Source organism: Siphateles boraxobius, unplaced genomic scaffold (assembly GCF_051911475.1).
Source record: "Siphateles boraxobius isolate OS27281-9 unplaced genomic scaffold, OSU_SipBor_1 46, whole genome shotgun sequence".
Classification (NCBI taxonomy): domain Eukaryota; kingdom Metazoa; phylum Chordata; class Actinopteri; order Cypriniformes; family Leuciscidae; genus Siphateles; species Siphateles boraxobius.
This window is the reverse complement of record NW_027509097.1, coordinates 6932432-6954733: the sequence shown is the minus strand read 5'-3', so window position 1 is coordinate 6954733 and position 22302 is coordinate 6932432. Positions and strand designations below refer to the sequence as shown.

Genomic DNA, 22302 nt, shown 5'->3' with positions numbered 1-22302 from the left:
AAAAAGCAGCCAGAGCAGACCAGCTGGGTAGAGGGAAGCACACTAAGCTGTGGAATGAGAGAGAGAGAGAGAGAGAGAGAGAGAGAGAGAGAGAGAGAGAGAGAGAGAGAGAGAGAGAGAGAGAGAGAGAGAGAGAGAGAGAGAGAGAGAGAGAGAGAGAGAGAGAGAGAGAGAGAGAGAAAAGAGCAGTGCCATAGAAAAGTAATGAATTGTGTCCCACCCTGTTCCCAGACTTTTCAGACAAATGTTAAGTAGCTGATGGTTTTCCAAGAATCTTTTAAAGAACAAGATTAGTATTTTAAGAACACAAACGTTTCAGTTAAGATTGTAGGGCTAGAAGCATTGTAATATATTGACAACAAACTTTTATTCACAAAAACATTGATATGTAAGCACATTTGTCTACTAACTATTTGTCGAATTTTGCATAAGCCTAAAAAACCTTCAGACATATTAATATAAATGCAGTTGTATATCATTTTTAATGTTGATTTGAAACAGTTCATGTCCGTGTTATTGAGCAACTTTCAGTCAAGGACAAAAGGATGCTGTTCAAACATGGTTGGTCATCAGATTCAGGCTCTTCATGTTTATAATCTCCACAAAGTGCTTTTCCTCCCAGTCACTTGATTCATCATGGCATGAGACGTGTAGTTACTGTTACTGAGAAAGGTCCTGATGTTTAAGCTTATAGACATGCTAAATGGTAAACATGTCTACCAAAATAGCTGTATTCCATAAATCGGTGTAAGCAAAGGAGAGTCTGTACGTACGTAATAAGCACATAAGATTTTGTGCTTGAAGGTCATTAGTTGGAGGAATTTTCTTAGCACTGTGGATCAAGACATTGCCCTATGTATTTTCATATTATACAGAGGAATATCACAGACAGGCTTGAGAAAACAATTTCTCATCAGAGCACATCACAAAAATGGCTTGACCCGTGTTGCAAACAGGTTTATTTTCCTGCTCATGTTAGTGCCTGCTATTCATATCAATGACCACTAGATGTCATCGTTAGCAAATAAATCTAACTCCAAACAAACATTTCTGTCCACAACCATTCAAAAATATTCTTCTGTAGAGTTACTACTTTGAAGGAAATTATCGTTTTGTTTTGTTTATCATTTTAAATCCATAATTATTACCACAATCCCGTTTGATATTATAGTAAAAAAGTAGTTGGTTGAAGCTTTTGACTGGTATGTATCTGGAAAACTAAAAGCCTAATGAAAAATATAACAAAAAACCTGTGGCATTATGTATTATTTATTATGTTACACTAAATACTATTTATAGGCATATAATTCAAACATATTTATAATAAAACACACACATACACACACACACACACACATATATATATATATATATATACACCTATATATAGGCCTACTTTTTAGGTCAGTAGGCAGACATTAAGGAGAGATCACATAGTTGCAAACAATACATTTATTCTAAAAATAATTATATAGATACGCATTTTTAATTTGAAAGGCAATGGTTAAAATCACGCTTTTGGTTCTTTCAAAGGCTCAATTACAGGCTTTTTTCTGAACGGTTCTAAAGTAACTCGAGACCTGCATTGAAAAACAAGTGCAAAGACTGTTAGGCAACCTGCTGGAAAACATTACAGCCATGTGACCGTGTCCTGATTGGATACTGTGTGACCAATCAAAAGAGCATCCACCAATCAGCGAGTGGGTGGGTGTGTCCAAGCCCCAGACACTTCAAGAGATTACAAGATGTTACGCTGTCCCACTACTGTCCCACTGCCTTGTTTATTAACAAAGCATTTGCCTCAGTGTTTCAGTAAGCTGGACAACCATAAGAGCAAACCAGGTGGAGCTCGTATTACATAGATGTCGCGTTATCTTAAGATCTTAAGCCTAGTGTTTTTCCAAAGCATTTACAATCTGAAATTGTATTTAACCAAATATCCATTTTTTATGATTATTATATATATATATATATATATATATATATATATATATATATATATATATATATATATATATATATATATATATAGTATAAATTATATATATTTGTATAAATTATATTTATTATTACTTAATTTATTATAAAACCTTCAAATACTTTTGTTACTAGTATTTTTATAATTATTTATTTTATTAGGCTATTATTATTATTTTAAACCAATAGTAAGTAATCGAATAGTGACTAGTATCTTTTTGGAATTAGTCTAGTATTTATATCTAACATATCTGTAAGTAATATAAGTAACATATCTGTAACTACTGTAACAATAAACATTTAAAATGTAACCTGAACAACTGTAAATGTAACAAAACAGATACTTTGTACATGTCCGCTATTCTATACACCATACAAATCACTCAATAAGATATATGTGGGACGAATGTAAAGATGTCCACATATAATGAATTAATTGGTGTTCGAGACTGACCTAATGAAACTCGTCCAGGTTTTCTCCCACGTGACTGTGGCGAACGAGGCGTTGCCAAGGGGAAGTGACGTCACAGCGCTACGTTCGTGTCCACCACAGGAGAGATACAGGCCTGTGACAGCTGCTGCGACGGGGGTCCGTTGTTAAAATCCACCTCCATCTTCTTTATCCTTGGGGAAAATGGTGACCAAACCGACAGGAGCATAATCTACAGACTCTAAGCTTTCCCCTGATCACAATATTGTGACATTTCGGCCTTTTATATATTAGAAACGGAATGGTGAAAAGTGAACTCCGCCGGAAGAATCCGAATTCTCTTCAGGGATTCGGGGGGGTTGGGGTCGCATAGAGATATATAGGCTCATAGCAGTTAAATAACGCGTGAAAATTTTAACGTAATATCGAATTTAAGGGCTGACAGCATCTGGTTTAATAGAAATTAGCTGAAATACAGTCGAGTGACTCGTTCGGGAGAAACCAGTAAACAGCGATGGAGCTACGAGTTGGAAACAGATACAGACTTGGTAGAAAAATTGGAAGTGGATCATTTGGAGACATATATCTGGGTAAGTATAGACTTAAACACTCGTATACTCTCTTGCCATAAAGCTGTCATTAATATGACACGGCTAAGATGCTGTATTGTTTTATATATCTGTCAACTGTAACTGTCAGTGGCGTTGTTCCAGAGATTTACTCGTTATAGTCTCCTTATGAGGTCCGTTTCTCAGTTCTTTGGGTAACGTTAAGTTATTTATTTCAAATACCATGTTTTATAACAATGACAAGAACGTATAAGTGGTTTATTGAAGTTGAAGGGTAAGTCATCTTCACGTCCCTTTTGGGACAAGCGTACAAGTTAGTGGTTTAAACAGGATGTCATATATGACCATAAAAAAATATGTGCTTCTGACATTAGACTCAGATGTCAGTGACATCACTGACAAAACAACACAGTAGGGCTATTTGCTTTAAATTGAGGTGTAATTTCATTGAACGTGAGCAGGAGTTTACAAACCGGTCCTCCCTTCTGTGTAACTTTGAGTGAACGTCACCTATCCATACAGGTTTCACTGAAAGCTTAAACCACCCAAAATGCCATACCTGGCATATTGAATCAGCATTTGATGGACATCCACCCAAGCCTAGATGTTTATTTGCTTCTGCAGTCTACTAAAAGTCGAGATCTTGCATTTAGAGCTCTGTGTTTGATTCATGCAGTCTCATTTTCCTGATCATGGGGTCATGGTACATTTTTTGCTAAAGCTCTTTTGATTAATAAAGCTGTCCTGGAGCAACACAGTCAGGGACCTGAGAAACTCTTTATTTACATGCTAGATTGCCTTCATGGTTGAGAGCATCAGTATCACACCAGGATGTTGTTTATCATTTGAATATCTGAATATGGTTGACGTTTAAAGATTGCATTGATGGCAATAGAGAGCCATTGTTATTGCACTACCGGTTTGGATCACCAAAGTAGGTCATTAGCTTTTATGCTCTTAACAAGATTTCATTAGTTCAAAATCTACCTGTACTACTTCTAGTACTCTTAACTACTATGGTTTTTAATTTAACTCAAGCCACACAAGTTTTAATTTAAAAGTTGTTTTAATTTAACTCAAGCCACACAAGTACATTAAATGTACTTGTGTAGAGCCAGTAAGAGATGACGTTCATCTCTTATTCAGGACAGAAGGCATTAAAGGAAGTTTTGCAGCTGTTGGCCTTAATTCGTATCGCTGTGGATTGAAACCTGTCAACAGAATGTTTAACTTAATCAAAGCACTTATAGATGTCAGGCTCAAATGCAATCAGCTTGCTTTTATTTTGATAGAGAAGCAATGTTTGTGAGGGGACTTTGATCATCATGTAGTGTGGCAAGACCTTTATCCCAAAGCTTTCTGGCTGAGATGGGATTGTTTCAGTCTGTCTGTGTGTGAGAACAGGGCTTGGTGGGTGTGGTGAGACTTTAAACTCTCATCTGCTTGCTTCTGTTTCATAACTGCACCCACCCACGCACTCGTCAGCATAATTAAGTGTTTTTGAATAATACTTATAGTAAATATGTCGGAGGTGTTATTTTGTGGCATTGCTACTAGAAGATCTTGACTCTGCACATGACTCTGTGTGAAATGCATTCAAATGATCTGCCATGTCCTTGGCATTAGAGGCTCAGAAGATCAAACCCAACAAGATTGGACTAGTAACACCACTTACTGCTTTTACAAATCATCCGACAGTCAGACTCTGCATAAATGCAATACCTCTCCCTTTTCCTGGGATTCCGTTACGTTTGCATCACTTGGCATCATTGGAGGCCTCAGGTGTGTGAATCACCCCACACTGTCCAACTCGTTTACAATTCTGGGTCCTTCCGATCAGTTTTTATGTAACCTCAGAATTTGTGGTTCAGGCTTATGATGTGATGGATGTTTGGACCAGATGCCACATTCAGATACAGTTTGCATTCACCTTATCAGCAGTTTGGCATCCTATTTCTTGAGTCAACTGTTGGATAGGCAACAGTTTGGAGGGGATTTCTTGCATAACACTGCCGTATTATTGGTTTTCTTTATAAGGGCTGTAAAGCTGATCTGAAACCAGAGCAGAAGCCTGTTAATTATATTGTTCGTTGGCAAAGATAGGTAGAATGTTTTTTTGTTTATGTAAATTTAATCTAAATGTAATCATGGGGTACTGACTGTTTGTGCTCTTTGAATAAATGTCTAGTTTCCTGATTAATTTGTGCGTAGATCTGACGTGCATTGCATGAGTTTCTTTGCTGAACGGAAGATTATCATTTGTTGTGGTTTGTTTTAAATGTCTCAGGAACAAGCTGAACGAGTCCTTGAGTTTCTGTTTAGATGGCTATGGGTAGTAGTTTCAAAACACTTTTTTTTTTTGCCTTTTGAAAACAGATATTGTGCAGAATGTCCAGAGTGCTCTTTTTCATGATAAATGGGGCTCAACAAAAATGAAATGGTGGTAATCAAATCTGTGTAATTAATCTTTTAGAATATAATTAAATTAACAGTTCTCTTAACTCTTTCCCTGTCATTGATGGAATTTTCCATAATTAATGAGACAATAGCCCCTTTCACACAACAATCCCTGCAAATTACCATAAAATTGCCAGAACGACTTCACCGACTTTACGCCCGGACGAGAAGCGTTTTAGTTTCGGTATCACTCCAATTTGGAGACATTTGTAAACAGTGCTGTAAACGCTTGAGCTACTACGAAACGCTAAGCAGCTACTGCGAGGCGATGGTAAACAGCAGTGCCATAGACATCATATAGAGACTAGATGCCCTATTGGCCGCTGTGGCGTAAGAAATGCGGCCGCCATCTTAAACCGGTCATACTCCTATTTGCGTTGCATAGCAGCAGTCGATGGCAGAGCGCTGTGCAGTATATTCCTGCTCAGTTAGGCGGAACATCACTCGGGGATTACTTTTCACAAGTAAGATTTAACATTACCGTACTATTGGTTGTATTTTGTGAACAAAATTTTCAATGTGTCCTGTATCGTAGCTACATGTATGACCTTTGCAGCAAAAAAACCCGCGTGAAAATCAGTTCGGTATTCAGTGAGATATGATTAATTAAATGTGCTGACAGCTCATTGCACCTGCCAAACAGATTACACTGAGCGGAGCGGGTGACCGGTTTGAGATGGTGGCCCCACGGCTCGTCCACGCCAATAGGCAGTAGTGGTCGAAAGGGCTTCTATCTATATGATGTCTATGAGCAGTGCTCTGCTGTTACGTTACAGGGAAGATGGATTCTGCGGAACTATGGCGTTATTTTCCTGTCAAATGTCGAGACCGCATTATTGTAGCGCGAAAGTACATTAATATAATGCGCGAGCGCGAATCTCTCTGCTCGCGTACGGACGCACGCGTACGCACACTGCTTTTGTTAAAATAGCTCTATTTTCTCTGGGCTCGCTCAGAGAATCCTGCACTTAAAACGTGTTCAGTGCAATCGCGAATCTCTCCTCTTCCCCAGCTAACAATTTTAGGTTATAAGAACGTTTTCATACCGTTCCCATTAAGTTATAAAAACGTTAACGTCATTTCTGAATGTTCTAGGAACATTCAAAATGTCCAGTTTTTTAGACGTTGTATTACGTCTAAAAACTACATCCGTTGCCTAATCGCATGTGGTTTAATTGCGATTAATTGGGTTGCTTTTTAATAGGGCTGCACAATTAGAGCTTTATCAAAAAGCTATAACAACATGTTTCTAGAACAGACAAAACAACATGAATATGGGTAAACATCGGAACAATAAGAAACAACCCAGACTCAAAAGTCTCTCAAATAAGTGAAACTAGAACAGTGACAGAAAGATTGTGCTTACTTCCATCTTGTAAGCCCACTGTATTCTGATTGCGTACTGAAGGTAAATGTCCACTAACCGGCAGAACTTCACTCAACAACTACACTTTGGGGTGTGTCTGTAGAGCAGGTGTTTAATCTGTTTTTTCAACACATGGGCAATATAATCAATCATCATGCATACGCCCAATGTAAAGATAGTGTCATTTTAATAAACATTTAAACAAAGCAAGCCAATTCACAATTTTGTGAATTCACTTGCTTAGTTGGGGACAACTAACATTATTTTCCTGTTATCTCTATAAAGCTGCTTTGAAACGCTATATAAATAAAGGTGACTTGACAATGAAATGCACGTCCAAACTACGATATTTAACATGCATTAGGGTTGTGCCGATATCATCGTCGTCCATCGTGATGGCTGACCGACATCACGATGGTGAGCCACCATCGTGGTGCCACGCCCCCCACCCTGTCAGACCGGCCCAGTCTCACGACAGTTCGTGTTCGTCTGTACACAAGTGGTTGGGGACCTGGCTCGCGAGCCACACCTGGTCTCTCACCCTTTACCAACAAACGATAAAAAAAATGACGTGCTTGTTCAGTGCTTGTTCAGTGCTGTTCGCGAGAGTCACCACAGCAATCAAATAACCGCCTACGTTTCTGTGGTAACCTAACAGTTAAAGCTCCTGCACTCTACACTGGGATTCAAGCAGCTTCTGCTTATTTAAGGTGATGGCGAAAATAATTTTAGAACAGCAGCGAAAATGTAAAAGTAGGCTATATAAACTTTAATATATCCTTTTATTGAAACGGGTGCTTTGCAGTTCAAAGAGACATTTCGAAACATTTCACCCGCTGGCCGCAGGTACTTTCACTTTTGCCGCAGAGACCGTTAATTTATGTATAAATGTGTTGTATTGTTGATAATCCGTGCAGATTTCAGTTGATTCCGTTCAAAGTTATTAATAATAAAACATGAATGAATGAGAAAGAAAGGAGCAGGATGTGCTTTATATTGAAAATAAATATTAAAAGCGCGATAAGTCGCGAAAGAGAACTGAATGCTACTGATAGGATGCTGTGCGCACGCCCCGAGCGCAACACGTGAGCATAGTAGGCTAGTCTTTGTCTTCGGCTGCGAGCCTAAACGGCCAAATAAACATAGAAATACTTCAAAATGCCAAGCCGAGTATTCCCGTGGCGTAAACACAGTAGAAGTAGCTTCTCTCTCTCTCTCTCTCTCTCTCTCTCTCTCTCTCTCTCTCTCGTGATGGTCAGCGCGATTCCGTAGCCCCCCCGACGATATCATCGTCCATCACGATGTTTTGCTGGAAACATCGTCAACTGCCAATTTAGGGGACATCGCCCAACCCTAACATGCATAAAACAACTTTAATGTGTCCAATGTGTAAACTATATCATTTAAGCACTTAATCCAGCAGAAATGGTAGAACAATCAGCTTATTTTTAACACTTCTCTTTTTGATTGGCTGCCGCCCGTCATTTTTCACTTGATTTTTGTATAAAGTTGAGCATCTCTGAGCTTTTGTCTGCTCTCTACCATTCACAACGCTTTCTCCATACAAGTGTAAAGTTCAACTCCCATATGAATGCTCGCTCTGCTCCGTGCCAATTGATGCTTGTGTGGACAAAACTGTGCCACTTATTCACACAAATACATGCAGAACATGCATACTTTGTTTCAAAAGTCTACAGGATTTTGTGAGAATATGGGGGGTAGACCTTGGTCCCCTGGGGGTCTGGGGGCAAGCACTCTTTTTCTATAAGAAATAAACTTATGTTCAGTAAGGACACATTAAATTGGTCAAACTTTTGAATGGTAGTTTATGCACAAAGTATAAAGTTCAATTAATTATGATCTGCAGTCATTTGATTTTTGTTGGAGATTCAGACTGTGTTCTGACTCCATTCTTTTTTAATGGGTCTGTTTCTCGATCTGCCCCAGGCACGGACATTTCTGTCGGAGAGGAAGTGGCCATCAAACTGGAATGTGTGAAGACAAAGCACCCTCAGCTCCACATCGAGAGCAAGATTTACAAGATGATGCAGGGTGGAGGTAATGAGAACAGTGTTTTGTCTCGTCTGTAAATAAAGAGCTGAGGTGCTCAATAAATTAATGTAATCTATGATATGTTTCATACATGCCAAAAAGCATTTGTTGGGTTTTCAGGCAGTGTATTTAGGTGTTTTGTGTGGTTTCTTTGCAGTTGGCATCCCTACCATAAAGTGGTGTGGTGCAGAAGGAGATTACAACGTGATGGTGATGGAGTTGCTTGGCCCCAGTCTGGAGGATCTCTTCAATTTCTGCTCCAGGAAGTTCAGCCTGAAGACTGTCCTGCTTTTGGCTGATCAGATGGTATGATCAAAAAATTTAAGCAATCAAGTAGTTTCATTCTTCAACGATTTTCCTGCGGGAAACAGTCTTTAATGTAGGTGAAGTTGCTGAGAAATGTAATGGCCATTTTGTCCAAAATTGTACTCTCTACTTGCTTCTAAGAATTTATGTGCCTTAGATCCACTACTGATGGTTATTGAAATACTGAAATGCCTGACGACTATTTTTGCTACAGAAGTATTTAAATGTAATTTTGTAAACCTTGCAGATCAGCCGCATTGAGTACATCCACTCCAAGAACTTCATTCATAGGGACGTGAAGCCTGATAATTTTCTAATGGGCTTGGGAAAGAAAGGAAACCTGGTCTACATCATTGACTTCGGTCTGGCCAAGAAATACCGTGATGCACGAACACACCAGCACATTCCCTATCGCGAGAACAAGAACCTGACGGGCACTGCACGATATGCATCTATCAACACACACCTTGGCATTGGTAAGAAAACACAATCTTGCCAATGAGCTTTTAAATCACTGTGGCGTGAGTGCTTGTGTGTATATATACAGTGTGTGTGTGTGTGTGTATATATATATTATTTATTTATTTATTTATTAGGACTGTTAATGTTAACATATGCAATTAATTCAAAATACTTAACACGTTAAAATATAATGCAAATAAGTTACTGAAGCATGTGAAAATGCGCCATTAAAATCACGCAGTTACATTATTTTAGAAGTCGTCAGATTATTACACTACGCATCTACAATGGCGCAAGTAGCTGTAAGCCTACCTGGTAGGTGGAAATTTCTATTCTAACCCTTTAACCTGATTTCGCATTTCTGGTTGCTATCAGATCATTTTAAGTTGTAAACTCCTGGAAAGTTTTCAGTTCAATGATCCAGTTAAGTGTATTCATTCAAACAATCAGTCCAACACAGCGCTAATGTAAAGAAAACCTGGCTTATTACATCAGAGATGGCAGAGAGAATAGAGACTCGCCTTGACATTTAGCTGGTAAAAAATATTAATGAGCTCAAGTGTAGTGCTTAATATGGTAATGTTAATAAAAACAAATTACTATTTGTATTCTTATAAAATACATAATGAAAAGCAATTTGTAGAAAAATACTAAAATTAAAAGATGTTTATTTAAAATGTATTGCACAGCTTTTTAATGGGGCAACAAGATAAGATAGAAATTATAGAAAATATAGATTATTAATAATCTTTCAGTGCGCAAAATTATCATAATATGAAAGGCTCCAATACAGGGCGGCACACATCGCTTATGCGCTTCCCGGGTGCAGAATGATTTGCTTAAAGCAACAAGACTCCCAGAACGCAGCGCTCCGCATTCAAAAGTCCAGGGCACAAAGAGATATTGTGTACAAAACTTCTTGTATCCCTGTATATCTATTCAGACGTTTATTGAGCCTTATTTCTTCTGCAATTTAGAGACAGCTCTGGCCAGATAAAGTCTTTTTATGCAAATCTAAAGATCAAGTATAATAATGGGAATATTTGAACATTGAAGGGAAATGAGTATGCGCCGTATCGGATTTGGACCGATCCTTTCTGATCGATACACTATCCGGCAAAAATCGCAGTATCGAAGCCAATACGTATATGGAATATAGGATTGCTGATTTGGTGCATCCCTAGAATTTGCCCTATTTAAACTCAAGTTCACTTTATGGTTTCTGAAAGAGGTTTGTGTTAGTACTTTTGTAAAGAGTAAACTCAAGTGTGAAAGAATTCCCATTTCATTTTCCAGTAGGGATGCACCGATACCACTTTTTTCAGAATCGATCCAATATCAAAAATTCTGAGTATCGACCGATAACCGATATGATCATAAATATATGATCATAATCTATAACAAAAATGCTATTATAAACTAGATTAGTGGATAATTCAGCAATAAAATTTAGTCTAGAAAAATCAAGACTCCACAATAATTGTATAAAATCTGAACATTTATTGAAAAAAACAAATAAGAGACAATAAGTGTAACACAAAATCTGGTCAAATGTTACACATTGCTCTTTGTATTGTTGTAAAATACATAAATGAAAAACAAGATAACAAAAATCAAAAAGATAAATAATTTTATAAATGGCTATAGGCTACTATACAATTGAGATTTGTTTTAAATGTATAGCACATCTTGTTTAATGAGGCAGCAACATATCATAGAACAGAACAAGAAAGGCTATTAATAATCTTTCATTGGGTCACTGTATTATGATATGAAAGGCTCCAATACAGTGCGGCACAAAGCACTTATGGGCATCCCGAGCGCAGAATGATGCGCTTGAAGCAACACAGTCACAGCGCGTCGAGTCCGCATTGAAAGGTTCTAAGCACAAACGAAAGGCATATTGATGCGTAGTGTATTATACAGTATCTATCTATGCAATAGTTTATTGAGCCTTTTCTTTTAACAGTTTTACATTTCAGTTACTGTGCGCGTGAAGAACAATTATAGTGCAGCTGACTCTAGTGTAGTGATCTAACAGACACACGGTAGAAAGTCACATGATTAAGTAACAGCAATACAGTCCAGCAAGATAAAGTAATTTTATGCGAAACCATAGACCTTTATCTACTGATCAAGCATAATAATAGTAACATTGAATCATCTTGGAGAGAGTTTCATCATTTGACTGTCGTAACCGAACGCAACGTGCTGTTTGAATACTGAATGGAGAATAACTGACAGCCACAACGGAGGGAAAAGTTTACGTGATCTTGAATTTAATTACTTAAATGTTCTATTCTATCTCACATTATACTATATAATGGCTTCAGAACACTTGTAATATAGTGCACGAAAACTTTATGGTGCTTTTATAATGTTTTTGTGGCTTCTGTGGGGCTTAACAATAACACAGAATAGTATACGCACAATATCGGATTTGGATCAGCCTCGTCTGACCGATACCCGATCCGGCAAAAATGACAGTATCGGAGCCGATACCGATGCTGAGTATCGGAGCTGTGCATCCCTATTTTCCAGGTTTTTTAATAATTTTTTTGCACTCCCCAACAAAATCACCCCATTCATTCTATAATGATTAATTCTCTCCAAATATAGCTATTCAAGTCATCTGGTGAACATTTCTGTATTTCTTTACATCGCAATATACACCACAGAAATTTTCCAGTATTGTGCAGCCCTAATATATATGTGTGTGTGTGTGAGACCCAGATTTGTTGTGATAGACATTGCTTCTCTGGCTATGGTTACTGATCATTTGACGTCTTTTCCAGAGTAATTTTTCCTTTCCATTGCTCTCTCGACTCTGTATGACATCACCTTGTGCTCATGCTCAAGTGGATGCATGTATATTTTTAGCATTTCCCAGAGGAGTTTTATTTCTGCACGCGTGTATGAATGTGATATGCTTATTCATGAATAACTACATTAGTTGCTCCACGCAAGCTATATTAAGCTATGATTCTGTGTGCACCTATCTCTATAGAGCAGTCTCGGCGGGATGACCTGGAGTCTCTTGGCTATGTGCTGATGTACTTCAACTTGGGCTCACTGCCTTGGCAGGGACTGAAAGCTGCCACCAAGAGACAGAAGTATGAGCGTATCAGCGAAAAGAAGATGTCCACCCCAATTGAAGTTCTTTGCAAGGGCTACCCATGTATGCTCAAAGCCTAAATAGAAATGTCTAATTTCTAACATTTTCTGAATGTTAATCAGGCTTTGTATTGGACCCAAAAACACTTGGATTCTAATATGGATGTTTTTCTGTCCCACAGCTGAATTTGCCACGTACCTCAACTTTTGCCGGTCCCTGCGATTTGATGACAAGCCAGACTACTCATACTTGAGGCAGCTCTTCAGGAATCTGTTCCACAGACAGGGCTTTTCCTATGACTACGTGTTTGATTGGAACATGCTCAAATTTGTAAGTACATGTCTGGATGGTCTTCATTCTTTAAACTGTGGTCATTTAAATTTGCGTTGCTTGCTTATATTTAGTTGTTTTGTTTAGGTTCAGTAATTTCACTTTAATGGCAATGAAAAGGTTATTAGTCAGTTATTGAAATGCCTTATTTTCAAAAATGTCACTTTAGTCATTTCATTGGTATTTCATTGGGGGGGGATCCTGGCTCTTCCAAGCTTTATAATGGGACGAATGGTGCCACAGAATTTAAAGCCCAAAAAAGATCATCATAAAATTAATCCATAGGGCTCCAGGGGGGGTAAATAAAGGCCTTCTGAATCGAAGTGATATGGTTTTGTAAGAAAAATATCCATATTAATAACTTTATAAACTTTAAACACTAGCTTTCGGGAACGGCTGTACGCAAGTCTAGTTCTGTCGGAAAAGTGACCTTTAACCTGACGTAGGAGTAGAGTAGGTGAGAGTAGACGCCTCTTGGGGTTCAAACAAATAGGGCTGGGCAACAAACTCAAGCTCCTCCTCTCTTATATCTTATATACATTTCTATTTAAAAATTCTAAATCATTGCTCTATCCTCTGCGCTTCTGCGTTCATCAATACCCTGAATCTGAATTTGATATTTTTCGATTCTATATATATATATATATATATACTGAACAAAATTATAAACGCGACACTTTTGTTTTTGCCCCCATTTTTCATGAGCTGAACTCCAAGATCTAAGACTTTCTATGTAAATAAAAGGCCTATTTCTCTTAAATATTGTTCACTTATCTGTGTTAGTGAGCACTTCTCCTTTGCCGAGATAATCCATCCACCTCACAGGTGTGGCATATCAAGATGCTGATTTGACAGCATGATTATTGCACAGGTGTGCCTTAGGCTGACCACAATAAAAGGCCACTTTAAAATGTGCAGTTTTACTGTATTGTGGGGGGTACATAAATGGTGTGACCACCATTTGCCTCACGCTGTGCAAGACATCTCCTTCGACTAGAGTTGATGTCAATGGCTGTGCGAAGTTGCTGGATATTGGCAGGACCTGGAACACGCTGTCGTGTACGCTGTACAGAGCATCCCAAACATGCTCAATGGGTGACATGTCCGGTTAGTATGCTGGCCATGCAAGAACTGGGATGTTTTCAGCTTCCAGGAATTTTGCACAGATCCTTGCAACATGGGACCGTGCATGATCATGCTGCAACATGAGGTGATGGCCGTGGATGAATGGCACAACAATGGGCCTCAGGATCTCGTCACGGTATCTCTGTGCATTCAAAATGCCATCAATAAAACGCACCTGTGTTCATTGTCCATAACATACGCCTGCCCATACCATAACCCCACCGCCACTATGGGCCACTCGATCCATAACGTTGACATCAGCAAATCACCATACAGACAACCCAGACAACGCCATACACGCTGTCTGCCATCTGCCCTGTATAGTGAAAACCGGGATTCACCCGTGAAGAGAACACCTCTCAAGTGCCAGGCGCCATCGAATGTGAGCATTTGCCCACACAAGTCAGTTATGACGACGAACTGCAGTCTGGTCGAGACGCCGATGAGGATGACGACCATCCAGATGAGCGTCTCTGAGACGGTTTCTGACAGTTTGTGCAGAAATTCTTTGGTTATGCAAACAGATTGTTGCAGCAGCTGTCCGGGTGGCTGGTTTCAGACGATCTTGGAGGTGAAGATGCTGGATGTGGAGTCCCTGGGCTGGTGTGGTTACACTTGATTTGCGGTTGTAAGGCCGGTTGGACGTACTACCAATTTCTCTGAAACGCCTTTGGAGACGGCTTATGGTAGAGAAATGAACATTAAATTCACGGGCAACAGCTCTGGTGGACATTCCTGCAGTCAGCATGCCAAATGCACTCTCCCTCAAAACTTGCGACATCTGTGGCATTGTGCTGTGTGATAAAACTGCACATTTTAGAGTGGCCTTTTGTGGCCAGCCTAAGGCACACCTGTGCAATAATCATGCTGCCTAATCAGCATCTTGATATGCCACACCTGTGAGGTGGATGGATTATCTCGGCAAAGGAGAAGTGCTCACTAACACAGATTTAGACAAATTTGTGAACAATATTTGAGAGAAATAGGCCTTTTGTGTACATAGAAAAAGTCTTCGATCTTTGAGTTCAGCTCATGAAAAATGGGAACAAAAACAAGTGTTGCGTTTATAATTTTGTTCAGTATATATTAGGGGTGTAACGTTCACAAAATTTACGGTACGGTTCGATATGACTGGTGTCACAGTTCGGGATGTTTTTGATACAGCAAAAAGAAATAAATGGCAGAGAAATTTCCTTGATTTAAAAAAAGATATATTTTTAAACAAGTGAGTTTTCCTACATCTTGAAACTTTTAGTTTTATAAATGGGGGTAATCTTTGAATTGATGAACAAATAATGTTTTGGTCATCACAATAAAAATAACATTTAAATATGATAATATTTGAGTTTTGAAGTGCTGGAAAAAGATATGTCACATAGGGCTGCTCGATTATGGAAAAAATCATAATCACGATTATTTTGGTCAGTATTGAAATCACGATTCTGTAACACGATTATTTCACATTACTTTGGAAACGTGTTGCATTTATTAAAAGACACCTTTCAACAATTCTTAAATCTAAATTTGAATAATTATTTTACTTTTTGAACTATTAAACAGACCTGAAAACTCAAGCGGTGAAAAAGGTGACCTGTTTAAAAAGTAATTTGTTGTAGGGGGTCACCAGGGCGTTATTTACCTTTTATAAAGGACAGTTTATTAAACCTTACCAAATATGTTTTATGGCAAATTCTTACATTTGATAAAATTCGGTTTTAATAAAAAGGGCTGTTATCCATTTAATTAATTTACATTGCAAAATTACAACTGTAAAAATATTATGAGATTAATGTTAAAACAAATAATAAAATAAAAAATTAAATCAATGATGCCTTTAAACAATAAATCAATAGGTGGCGACAAGTGACCGTCTTAATAAATGAATCATTGAGTCATTCATTAAAACAATTTGTTCAAAATAATATATCATACAGTAACAAACACAGCGCTTAGTGATACTTTTCTTTTGTAACTATTTTCGTCGGTGAAATAGAACAAAACCAGTCAATGTTGCATCTAAAATGTAAGTTACTACATATAAACTAGGCTACTTGTTCAACTATAAACTATTGTTTCTTCTGTGAGTTTTTGTGTGAGCTGTTAGGCTCATTTTTTTTGATTTCTCCACTAATTTCTCTCTCACAAAATGGACAGGCAGAAAGCTTCCAGAAACTATCCATTACCAATCTCTGTTTACACTGACTGTATAAGATCAAAATCATCTCGCGTTTCGATCGGTCGGGGAAGTAAAACTCTCTTTTACTCTTTTACTCTCTTTTTAAACTTAAAAATCCCCTTTTCCCGGACAAGCAGACAAGTGCTAATGTCGCTCACTGAGTTCATTGATTCTCGATGTGTTTCGTGCTGTAAAGCGGAACAGATGATCGGGTCATCTGCGCGCGCGCTGCCGTTCGCTTGAGGCGCTTCAGTGATCGAGCAGAAAGAGATCGCGACAGCTCGAGAGACGTCTCACTCCAGTGTATATTAAATTAGCCAATTGTTATTGTGAAGTTTATTGTGCTTGCAGTTTATGACTATATAGGCTGAGAGTGTTTATGGCTTCGGGAGGGGCGGATGTGTGCGTTTTTTGGAGATCGTTGGGAGCCAAAATCGAAATTGAAATCAAAATTCGATTAATTGCACAGCCCTAGTGTGACGTACTTGAAAGCTTTTTACAATTCCTGCCAAACTTCCATGGTTACAGTTAGTGTTACTACATTAAATCCATGGGGAATGTTGCTGATCTGTGGACTTAAAGCCTATAACTAGTTCATTCATGGCACAATAACTAGTTCATTCATGGCACAATGTTCCTCCTTGTTTAATAACGGAGAAATTTGAATGCTTCTCACTAGATCTTGCAGCGATGTTATTAGTTCTGTGGCGAATTCAAATGCTTTCTTTACTGGATGTTTTAGCGCTGTGTAGTAACAGTGTCACTTGATCAAGATCAGCTCACGATGCACTGACATTGGTCCAAACTGATAAACAGTCCGTGAAGCACAGTTTCGTTCCGCTTTCATTATGTTTGCCATTTAATGTTGGGCAACTTCGTGGTGGTTGCGACTGCTAACAAAATTTTAGCAGCGCCAGGAAAAATGGCCCAACGAATTGTTTGGTTTATAATGCGTACCGAACCGAAAGCCTTGTACCGAATGGTTTAATACGTGTATCGTTACACCCCTAATATAAATATAAACACACACACACACACAGTAAAGCCAAACTCTGTTGGAATCAACTGTTTTTGATTCATAATCTTGCATTTATAGTTTCATAATTTTGCATTTACCTTCTGTCAGGGTGCTAACCGTACAGCAGAGGAGGCAGAACGTGAGAGGAGAGAGCGGGACGAGCGGATGAGGCACAGCAGAAATCCTGCCGCTCGAGGGATCCCAGCAGCCTCAGGCAGACCCCGCCCCACACAGGATGGTGCTCCTCCCACCCCCCTCACACCCACCTCTCACACAGGTAAACAGTCTCTCTTACCTCTGCTTCTTCCCAAGTGCTTGAAACACTGTTGTAGGCAGTCGTCTCTTGCTTCTCGTCACACAGCAAACACATCCTCACCGAGACCGGTCACTGGCATGGAGCGTGAACGGAAGGTCAGTATGCGGCTTCATCGTGGCGCCCCAGTGAACATGTCGTCCTCAGACCTGACGGGGCGGCAAGACACTTCCCGCATGTCCACATCACAGGTATAAGGCAGACCCTGCTCATCCCAGCTTTCAGCAGAGCAGTCAAATCCTTAATAAACCTTTTTTTTAAAAGTCTTGTGGTTGTCTGTGTCTGAATGAGCTGCTTTGTTTGCGTACTGATTAAAGAGATGTAGCTTCTTGGCAGAAGCAACAGTTCAGTACCTCTGGCCTTTGAATGGTTACATTATGAAGTCTTATTTCTGCACAAACAAATCGTTCACAGAAATAAATACCTGATAAAATATTAGTATTTTTTTATTTCTTGCAGTAAATGACCTTTTGATTCTCAAGATCTCTATTAACCTTTTGATGATTTTAAGCTTAAAATTGAATCTGATTATTAGGTAGTTAAAAAGCCTTTTCTAGGAAGCTGTTGACCTAGCATTTGTATTTATCGGAAAAGTAATTTCAGCATCATATATTCTTTCAATATGACAGACAGTAGGCATGGTATGATTATGGGTTGGTTTGAGTAGCATGTCAGTGGACAAAGGATTGTGTTGTGGGGGTGGAAGGCTGTAATGTTCTCTCTCTTCACCCCAGAATAGCATTCCCTTCGATCACCACGGCAAGTAATTGCTCGTCACGTCCTTGTGTGAAGGCAGGTGCACCAGGTGAGTTCTATTAGCTTGTGTTAGCTGCACTTTTGCACTTTTTCTTGTGAAAACTGACATACACTTCAAAAAAAATAAGGTTCCAAAAAAGGGCTTAAGCAGTGATGCCGTAGAGCAGAGGTCTTCAATCCTGCTCCTGGAGGGCCACTGTCCTGCAGTGTTTAGTTCCAACCCTAATCAAACATACCTGAATCAGCTCATCAAGCTCTTCACGATCTCTTGAATATACAAAGGCAGGTGTGCTGAAGCAGGTTGGAACTAAACTCTGCAGGACAGTGGCCCGCAGGAGCAGGATTGAAGACCTGCCGTAGAGGAACCATTTTGGGTTAATGGATTCATGTTTTTCATAAAAATGTACATTTAAACATTCCTCCCCAATTATCAATCTATTATAATGTTAAAAACCTATGAACATTCAGTCTCTTAAAAAGACTCATTTGGTTTGTGGAAATTGTAATTTATTGTGTGTCCCTTTATCTTGTTCCTGTGTACAGATTGTCTCCATGTCCCAGAAGCCTCCACTTTGCAATATGGAGCACGATGGGCAACCTAACTACACATGCCTGATTGACAGCTCTTCACCATCAGCTAATAGTTATGGCCGTCAGTCTCCTCCTCCTATTGACCAAACCAAAATGGTGTAGAAACCAACCTGACCTCTTTTTTTTAACATGCTCTTTTTTTTTTTCTTCTTTCTCATGTTCTCATATTTTCTCTCCCACACTCTTTAAATGTTCTTATTGACATGAGAGCTATGGCCTGTTGTGAAATCACACCAGTTGGTTGACCAATCGGAGACTGGATCAGCCAGCCCACACCATTGTCATCTTATGCGACCTTCCTTCACAGTTACACTCTTATACATTCAGTGCTGCACAACTTTCTCTGGTTGAGGCTCCTCTCGTTTGAGGCTAATGTATCATCTATGTGGTTTAAAGGGTCTTGTTTATTTGTATACTGGGTTTTCTTTTGTATTTTAACCTGGGCAACAGACGAGTCCGCCTGGTGGCGTTATGGGTTTACTTAACTTTTTTTTTTTATTTACTCAGTGTATTTATTTTTTAATATACATTTTAATAGCCCTCTGGTGAGGTTTCTTCTCCTTGTTGAAGCTGGTGGTGTTGAGTAGATGGACCACAAAGGGGCCAAAATCTCAGCATCAGCTCATAGCAAACTGACTCCACAGCGTGGTTTTCAGTCGTACACGTCCCCACAGAGGGACCCTGTGAACTTCACCCATTTGTACAATACTGCTTCCCCCCATTATTGTGTCTCTTCTGTTTCTAAGCTGTGAAATAACTGTAAAATATGTGTAAATGTTTCCATGCAACTCTTGAGAGAGATTATGAAATGACTGCAGGTGGGTTGAGTCTGACAGTTATCTCCAGTTATTTTTATCCACTCTTTCATAAAGCCACAACAATGAAGTGCCACACTTTGGGGTTTCATGCATTCTGAACTTGAACTTTGACTCTTGAGGATGTTGTTTTGACTGATGAATGGAGATCATGCTTAGACCTGCAACATGTGTCTTTTAAAAGGACTGTTATACTCTGATGTGAAGGTAATGGATGCAAGTTGTGTTCTGATGGCTCGGATGGTATTTTGGAAGTGGTAAATCATTTGTTGGTGATCTTGATTGTTTTTACAAAGGTTGAAAGAATGAAAACAAATCAAAGTCTTGCTCTGATGTTCATTGGTTTCCCCTTTTATGAAATATTGCAGCACTGATGTGGCTTTTCTGATGCACCTTGGAATCTGGTCTGGTCATCTCGTTCCCTTGTCATCTATAACAGAGGACTTTGGCAACTTCCTGGGTAATTTTTCATCTGATTCTCCCCCAGTTTGAAGCCCATGGCTCTTTTGGGCTCCACACACTTATGGAAATCATGCCAATTTGTCAGTCCTTTAAGAATTTGTATTACCGCTGTATTTGTGTATTTTAAACAGTGTAAATAAATTACTTGTATTTGCTTGTCGTTGCCTTTTTTAATGCATAATCTACAATTAATGGGTTACTTTTTTTTTTTGCACTGCTGTTATTTACAAATGTTTAAAGTGGTGTTTATCACAATATGACAATTAGGGTAGATAATTAAATACAGCTAGTTTTGCATATCCACCATTAAGATATATTGGTTTTATAACTTTAAAATCTTGTCCTGGTCTCTAGAAAACTAGCATCCCTGTTACCTCAGCCAATGTAATCTTCTATTATTGTGTCATTAGGGATTTTCTCATGCTGGAGTCCTACAGAAGTCTAGGAGCTTTATGATACTTCTCTATGCTATCCTACTTTCTTTTTTTTTTTTCAATACAATCTGGAATTTGATTTTCATGTTCTCTCCAAATGTGGCTAGGGCATGTATTTTTTTCTGTGCTCTAAAAATACTTTTTAGTATTTTTCCTGAATGTATCTAATATGTGTAGTCTTCAAAAAAAAATAACTTTGTTATATAGATATAAATGCTTTAATTCTAGAACGATAACTATAAAGATATACTGTAGTTCTAAAAATCTTAAATGTAAAATAATACCCGAGTCTATATACCACAGCTGTAACGGTAATGCACTGAGAAACGATATTGCCAGATTCACTGTTGAACGATTTATTTTCCAGCTGATGAACGATAAAAACATTGACAATCAGAATCCATTCTGCTTTAAAGAGCTCAAGAATTTAAAGCAGCAGACAAAACCGCTAAATAAACTAAATTCCAAAAAAAGATGGGAACTCCTAAAAGGTTATATGAAATGCCTTACAGAACCATTTAAGGTTGTACAGTATATAGAAACTTTTCTTAGTGTACTAGTTTATTTCCAACTTGCTTTATAGGCCCCGTCCACACTACTGCGTTTTCGTTTAAAAACGGAGACCTTTTGCTACGTTTGCACCTCCCGTCCACACTAAAACGGGAAAAACGAAGACCCAAAACGGAGAAGTTTAGAAACGCTGCAGCTCCGTTTTTCGTTTTGAATCTCCGGAGGGCGTTTTAGTGTAGACGGGACAAAACGGAGGAGTTTAGAAACGATGACGTAGAAGGTCACGCTCGGCTCTATGATTGGGTGTCATCACCCATGACGTATCCTTCCCTGATTCGTCAGCCACCCATCACATGTCCCGTCACCGGAAGAAAACAAACAAAAACATCCTGGACTACGTAGCTGATGTTAGTGAGTGCAACATGGATAACGAATTACAAGCGTTACTGACTTTGATGTCTTTGTTAGCAGCTGTTGTGCAAGCAAATTCTGCATTTTACAATGCTATAACTGCCTACATGCGCCGGAGGCAAACAATTATTCGAGCGATCTATGACAATTCCCGTGTGCAGCGGCGGTCCATGAAAAGAAATCTCTGGTCTTCGACATTTTCTAATCTTTGCAGAGGTAGCTAACGTTAATTGCTTCCTCATCAAATCTGAGGAATAGTCCATCCGTTTCCTGTTTACACCGGCACGCGCATGCACAGTGTTGGAGAATGGTCACGTGATCCGAGTTTTCAGTCGTTTTAATGTGGACGGAGATCAATTCTAATACGCAGCTAAAACGCTGGTGTGGACGGAGATCGTTTTCGTTTTAATTCTCCGTTTTTAAACGAAAACGCAGTAGTGTGGACGGGGCCGACAAACGTCTCTTTTCCCTTGAATGTTAAAGCAAGGAGAGATCTAAATTCTACAGTAGGGTAGATTAGAAGCAGGATTGATCACTGCTAGTTTATGCCTCACCATGTTTCAGATGAGCTGCTGCTTAAGGTGTTAAAAGCCCAGTGCATTTGCAGATGGACACCAGCTGGACTGA

At 38.9% G+C, this 22302-nt stretch overlaps 1 protein-coding gene across 1 annotated transcript; it reads left to right on the top strand.

Annotated features, from left to right (window-relative positions):
* The first annotated feature begins 2461 nt into the window (after positions 1-2461).
* Positions 2462-20475, top strand: csnk1db (casein kinase 1, delta b). Its single transcript, XM_077200536.1, has 10 exons — positions 2462-2997; positions 8747-8857; positions 9009-9157; positions 9405-9633; positions 12627-12797; positions 12916-13064; positions 17492-17660; positions 17745-17887; positions 18431-18501; positions 18996-20475. The coding sequence occupies exons 1-9, from the start codon at positions 2922-2924 to the stop codon at positions 18461-18463; spliced, it is 1230 nt and encodes a 409-aa protein (XP_077056651.1). The 5' UTR covers positions 2462-2921; the 3' UTR covers positions 18464-18501; positions 18996-20475.
* The last annotated feature ends 1827 nt before the right edge of the window (positions 20476-22302 follow it).

What these genes read in the sequence shown, in the direction of transcription:
- csnk1db (XM_077200536.1), top strand. Translation starts at nt 2,922, where the DNA reads ATGGAGCTACGAGTTGGAAACAGATACAGACTTGGTAGAAAAATTGGA. An exon ending in TGCTTTTGGCTGATCAGATG is followed by an intron (nt 9,158 to 9,404) that starts GTATGATCAAAA and finishes TAAACCTTGCAG; the next exon opens with ATCAGCCGCATTGAGTACAT. An exon ending in TCTTTGCAAGGGCTACCCAT is followed by an intron (nt 12,798 to 12,915) that starts GTATGCTCAAAG and finishes TCTGTCCCACAG; the next exon opens with CTGAATTTGCCACGTACCTC.